The sequence below is a fragment of the Sarcophilus harrisii genome, chromosome 1 (genome assembly GCF_902635505.1).
Source record: "Sarcophilus harrisii chromosome 1, mSarHar1.11, whole genome shotgun sequence".
NCBI lineage: Eukaryota > Metazoa > Chordata > Mammalia > Dasyuromorphia > Dasyuridae > Sarcophilus > Sarcophilus harrisii.
This window is the reverse complement of record NC_045426.1, coordinates 197,913,565-197,920,544: the sequence shown is the minus strand read 5'-3', so window position 1 is coordinate 197,920,544 and position 6,980 is coordinate 197,913,565. Positions and strand designations below refer to the sequence as shown.

Genomic DNA, 6,980 nt, shown 5'->3' with positions numbered 1-6,980 from the left:
TAATATAAAATACTATTTGTAAATCATTACTTCCACATTTGTGCAAAGAACTAATCCAACCTGACATCTCTGTCAAGTCAAATTAAATCAAGAAGCAGTAAATAGAACTCTTTCACCTGTAAGATGTTATCTCTCTCCATGTTTACCAATAAGCACCTTTTCCTTCAGACTAGAAGGAAGAAAAAAGAAAAAACTTTGGAAACATACCTTCAGTAAAACTCTAGTGACCTTCAGAAAATGAAATACTTTTATTTTCCAATGTATGTTTTAGAGGAAAGGACCAAAAAAATAAAAATTATGTACATCAGAAAACTTACTGATTATTCAACAAGGATTCTACAGTTATAGTTAGAACCAAAAGTTAAAGATAGGAAAGGTATGTGGCCATTTGAGGTGAAATATGAAATAGGGTGCAGCAAGGGGCACTTTTAATATAACCTTTTTAAAATTAAATATACATATTCTTAATGCCATACAATTCTGATCTTCATGTAGGAAATTTCTTTGTTGTAAAATGTATTGTTAACAAGAAGGCTCAAAACTCGTAGTGAATGATAGCAATGCAGTGAGTAAAGGTAACAATTTCTAAACCATTATTTGGAAACATAAATGTCTCATTACATCTCTAGTTGTAGTCAAATGATTTTTCAGTTTTATCAGAAAGATAATAGATTATAATAAATAAACTTATAAAATATATAAGCATTTGACTTGATAAAAAATTTAATTTGAACTTAAAATATTATACATATGTTTATTAACCCAATTCTGTGAATCACTGGGATCTATGTTAAAAAGAAAAAATGTACTATTAAACCCTCAAAAAAGTTTATCTTAAAATGAAAACAATTGGATTAAAAGTAATATTTAGATACCAATTCTCTAATTTAAGACTGATGATTCAATAAAAAAGTAAGATGATATTTGTCACGTATCTCTATCATAGATACTTTAAAAATACATTGTTGTTAAATTTAGGAACTACTAGTTTGGATGATAAAAACACACAAAGTATCTTTGTTGAAGATTTTTTAGTTCATAAACATTATATCTGTTTAACAAACAAGGAGAAAATGATTTTTAATGGCAAAAAAAGTTAATAATGACCTTAATTTGGAAAAGTACTTTCATAAGATTCAGCCTTAGAAGATTTTTTTCTGAGTATTTAAAACATGGTAATCACAGATTTTATCCATAAAAATTAGTGCCTTTTTTAGCTATATAGTTTTATAAACTTTTGGGCAATTATAATTATATCTTTAAAAAATGACAGGGATCCTGTTGTTTTTCACTACTCTACACAGGCCCAATTTTTATCACTCTCTAAAGAGTTTTTCTTCAAAAGGATTCCTATGAAAGAGAAAGTGAAGGTTCAGAAGGGAAAAGGGACCAACCTAGTTGTATTGAAAATTTGCCAGGATAATGAAATGGCAGGATTCTATGAAATAGCTTTTTGGTTATTAGTAATACAGAGTATATAAACAGTTAAAGATACAGTAAGGCATTCGCAACACAAGCTGGAGGGGCATATAGCTTCATGGCCCTTGAAAGTAATGCTTCAGTTTCTTACCAGAATTTATGGAATGTTTTTGCATATACTGTACATCTATTTGCTATCTTCTTGTAAACAGTTTTTACATATGAATAAAAAACCATTTAAATAGCTTTATGATAACATATAGCAGATGATCAATATGCCTATAGAAATAACTACCATTCTGAAGAAATCAGATATCTCCCTTAGAAGGTTAAGTTTTGCAAACAGAAAATATAAATTTTTCAAACATTAACTTTTGCCCTCTGACAATTATATATGAAGTTTAAATGTTATACTGTTTTTGCTCACTGTCAAATTTCACTTGTTGCTATTAGATAACGTTACATGTAATCTGTTACATGCCATTAGAGAACACTATTATTCATAAGCAGTCACATGCATTGGAGTTAGGGTCACCAGCTGATGTATGATTACACATTATTTTGCACCTCAAAAATAGAACCACTACAGTGAGGATCACACTTACAAATCATCCTGGCTGAAGGACAAATTAGCCCATGCATGAAAGTGACTAGCTTCAGCCCTCACTTTGAAAAAAGGGTGATTTAGGACTCTTGTAGTCCTCCCCCTTCTTGTGCACTGAATTTGAGGATTTCTCCTCCAGCTGCAACCTCAGCTTGGACTTCACCTTGGGGTTCTGTTTCTGCAGTTCCTCTTTCAGTGGAACTTTCCTTTCGAGTTTCTTCCAGCTGAGATGTGCTTTCTTTCCCTTTACTATCTTCATTGGGTATTGGAATAATGGAGATTTTTTGGTTGTCCTGAAGGGAGTTGCTGTGAGTGCTGGCACTTCCCAGTCGGGTAGAGGCCACTACTGCTTTCACTGCAGCCTAATGAAAAAGAGAAAAGCAATAGTTTTTGCTTCCTTTGAAAATGGATCAGATGAAGATCAGACCAGGTATTGTTAGGGAATTGATATTAGGGGTAAATAGTCATTCATTCTTTCAAGAAGTATTCCATACATGAACCCAAATGACTTTTTAAACATTAATTTAAATTAAAAACTTAATTAACTTCTATATGAATTATCTTAAAATTATTTCTTCACAACAATCCTTTGGAGCAATTAAATATTGTCATCGCTATTTAAAAGATGAAGAGCCTATTGCTTAGAGAAGGTAAATGAATTGTCAAAGTCTTTTTAAATAGCCAGTAAGTGGCAGAGCACCTTTTGTTTAAAAAAAAAAAAAAACCTCAGTTTTATTTAGCAAAAAACAAACAAGTAAAACGAGCATCTCTTTATATAAAGTAGAATACAATAAGGAGAAGATTTAACATTAAATCACAAATCTCTAATAGCTTGCTTTTCCGTTTCAGTATATAATGACTTCAGCATGTAACTTTTCAAAGTTGTCCTGATTTCCTATATTTCTCTCTGATTTTCTTGCAATTCTGTATATTTTTTGAAGAAAAATGCTTCACTGACTCTTCTTTCTTTCTTTCTTTTTTGGCAATGCTGCCCATCCTAAGATCTTTCTCTTCCCAAATCCTCAACCTACTCCCACTGAAAAACAAACAAAAACTTTGTAATAATATACGAAGTCAAGCAAAATGATTGCCAATATTGTCCATGTCCAAAAATACATATCTAATTCTGAAATGAGTCTATTAAGTCATCCACAGTTGTTTTTCTTTACAATGTTGTTTTTGATTGAATAAGTAAAAAGAAATTTATTAAGTATATAGCTTCTGTTTTGAGGAGCTCACATTCCAGTGAAAGAGATGTTAGAAAGAATCCATGGTCCCTAGGACTCAGCAGCAAATCGGATGGTTTAGTGACAAGAATTTTCTTTTATGGGTCTTCTATACTGTAGCTGCATCACTAATAGGAAGATGTTGTCAGTAAATTTATAAACATCTCCATCAGGGTTACTTTCCTGAGCAATGGCTGTTTGGGACTAAACTATAAACAAGGACAGGAATAGGAGTAAGGTGTACCAACAACTCCCAAGGGATATCTTTCCAAAAGCAACATCTGGTCAGAAGTTGGTACTGGTGGTGGCAAGGAATATAGCTCCTTCTCCACAATGATTTATGGGTTTATGATGAAAACAGGACTTTCAGTCTAGAGGGTACTCCCATTTTGAAAATTTCAGGGTGCTGACCTATGTCTATCAAGGTATGAGGAGAGAGGTATGAATACCATACCAAGGCATGGTATTTAAGGTGGTAGCTGAGGTAGTGATAGTGTGACTTGGCTGGCACAAGTTGCCTCTTGCTGTCCTTGGGGGGTGCTCTTCTGTATCAGCTATGCTGGTTTTCTTGCTTTACAGGGAGCAGTTTGTATTTTTGTATAGCCTCCAATTATGCATCTTAACACCAACTTGAGTTTTCAGAATTTCAAAGGAGTTTACACTGTAAAGAGAATTTTTGTATCTCCTTGATCAAGCCACTTCCTCTCTCTCTGAACCTCAGTTTCCTCAAACATAAAAGCAAGGGATTGTATTAGATGATGTCTAATTCCCATTCTGCTCTGATATTATTGTAAAGTGCTTAATATATAATATTTCATACGGACTGTTGAAACTTAAGGATTTTTCTTATTAGAAGACTCCTAAATTTCCTACTAAAAATGAATTATTTCCCCAGTGATTTTTTACCTTAAGCTTTCTCCTTGCATTGAATTCTTGAAGTTTCTTTTGGGCAGTGTCCATATGTACAAAATTAGCTGCCTTCCCTGTGACCCAAGGGTGTTGCAGAGCTTGGAAAGTAGTCAAGCGCTTCTTGGGATCCAAAACAATCAGTTTCTTCACCTATAGCAACGGAGTATGATGGGCTCTTTAGTGAGGATATTGATTTCAAAATAAACATGAAGGACAAAAACTATATACTGACATAATGCACACTGGCATGCTACCTGGTCTACAAATAACAAGGGTCTGCCCATTATTTCTGGTTACATTGCTAAGAGAGTGAAAAAAAGAGGAGAGAGTATTGGATAAAAAGAGCTAGATTTGAACCATGAGTTGACTTATGTGATCTGGGACAAGTCACCACTTAAAGCTTCAGGTCCTTCATCTGTAAAATAAAAGGGCATGCCTTCAAATATATGACTAAAGAAAAAAAAAAAATTAAGCACCCAGAGGTCACAAAAGACAAATGGATTGTAGGATCAAGGAAGACAAGCATGGATACTACTGGGGGCTGTAATACTCTTGTTTTTTTTCCCACCAAAGGGTCAAAAAATAGATCTTGGTTTTTATTACTACTGAAGTTATATTAATGAAGATTAAAGTATATCATGATGTTAAATTATATAATATTATGTGTAATGTAGTATGGTTATATTATTTCATCTCATATCATGTTGTTATATCATTTCATGCCTTTCTTATGTTATATCATGCCATTTCATGCCCTATTATATTCCTTTGAGTCAAAGACAATACTCATGAAGTTTCTTCTATATCCACCTAACTAATCATACATAATGAAAAATTTTAAAATCATGAGCTTATTTTTGAAATAGTTTAGAAGAAATATAGCTATGGGACGAGTCACTGCACTATCCTAGTTTTGTTTCATTTGCAAAATGAGAGGATAAGATGAAATTAGATTCTTCTGGTTCTAAATCTATGGTCTCTGATTTAAATGCTACATACTTTCCTATTAGGAAAAAATCCATTGAAAACCAGAGAAATATTGACAGTCATTTGCCTGGGATTAGTTTTAATTACAAAGATGTTTTTCATCCCTGGGGCTTTAGCATTATTTATAAGGCATGGGCAATCACTGAAATATAGATAATTTGAATGAATTCTAATTGAATTCTAATATGCTTGACCAGTCAGTAGTGGTCCTTGCTCATTATAGAAACGGATTTGAGCCACAAATAAAGGCATTTCATTAGAAAATCTGGATTCTAGCTCTGTGATATCCAGAAAATCATGATTGAGTAATCTGTCAAGTAACTTCCAACTCTTAATATTCAACATCCTGTTCCATGAGAACAAGAAGCCTAGATTATTCTTATATGTTATTTCTTTCAGAAATGACTCACAGGGAAACTTTTCAACGTCATATTTGTGTCTATTATTTAGAATGCCTGCTATCTTTCTAGCTGTTAGCTGAGGTATTTAGTTAATGAATTCAAATGTGTTTTATATTGATCTAAGCAAATTATGATCAATAAAAATTACATAATCCATTGTAAATAGGATGGAGCTTTCCCCCCCTAAAGTTAGTATAATGTATGACTGATAAAATTAGCAATCTTTTATATTCCATTATTCTTTATTTTTATAAAAAGTTGCTGTTCGATTACATTAATAGCATCCTAATTGTTCTCTTCACCTCTAGGTCCCCCTCTCTCAGTCTATCTTCTATGTAATTGTCAAATTGAAATTCATAAACCATAGGTCTGATTAAGTCACTACCCTACTTAAGAAGCTCAAAGCTCCTTCTTGCATCTTAGAAGGCAAACTTTGGCTTTTAGTGCTTTCCACAATCTGGTTTTAGCCTATAGGTTTATTGTATATTACTCTTCCTGCATTCCATCTTCCAGTGGTCTACATGTTATTCTTTACTTCTGTCAATTTATCTCCTTATCTCTGTGCTCATTTCCAGAATATCTTTCCTTACTTCAATCTCTTAGAATGACTAGCTTCCTTTAGGCTCAGGAGAAATGCTACTTCTTTCAAGAGGCTGGTCCTTATTTCTCTAAAAGCTCATCTCTCACACACTTACACTTATCCTGGAAATTATTTTGTATATAGTTTGCATTTAATTACTTGTGTTCAAGTGGTTTACCTTCATTATAATGTAAACTCCTTGAGAGCAGTGATCATTTCATTTTTGTGTTTGGATCTCCAGAGCCTGGCACAGGATGAGCACTTATTAAATGCTTACTGAATGGATGAGGTAATTATGTTTCAACAAACATTATTTGTATGACAAAGTATAACTGAATAATGAAAAGTAATAATGATTCACTATTTAAGGTGTAAAGCTCTTCAGAATGGTCCTCTAGTAGTATTATCCTCCTTTTCATAATAAGAAACAGACCCTGAACATTTAAGCAGTTTACCTATAATCTAATTAAATTCTAAAAGAAATTTTAGTTCTAATTGAATGTGTTCATAATCAATTCCTTTTTTTAGTATGTAGAGTGAAGAATTGAATATTTTAAAGATACACCCATAAGGAATTTGATAATTTGGATGAGGCTTTTTTATAATCTAAAATGAAAGGGCTTCCAATAATAAATCAGCCATGCTCAAAGAATAATGCAGTTACTGAAGAGAAGCCTAGAGGATCCTGAAGCACTTTATACAATAAATGCACTTGAAAGACAAATTATCATATGTTAGCTGAATTCCTTGTCCATTGATGAAAGGATCTTTGTTAGCACTGAATTACTACTGATGTTCTTGAAAGTAAGGAAATTGAATTTATTTAAACTTTCTATATTCTATATTTTTTGCTT

At 32.6% G+C, this 6,980-nt stretch overlaps 1 protein-coding gene across 2 annotated transcripts in view; it reads right to left on the bottom strand.

Annotated features, from left to right (window-relative positions):
* Positions 1-224: 224 nt before the first annotated feature.
* CAMK4 (calcium/calmodulin dependent protein kinase IV) overlaps positions 225-6,980 on the bottom strand; it is a 171,489-nt gene continuing 164,733 nt past the window's right edge. For both annotated transcript variants that reach the window (XM_031968410.1, XM_031968409.1), the window contains 2 exons: positions 4,156-4,308; positions 225-2,385 (listed from right to left, as the gene is read on the bottom strand). In XM_031968410.1, coding sequence (XP_031824270.1) covers positions 2,104-2,385; positions 4,156-4,308 — 435 coding nt within the window. In that variant the 3' untranslated portion in view covers positions 225-2,103. The remainder of the gene's footprint in view (positions 2,386-4,155; positions 4,309-6,980) is intronic.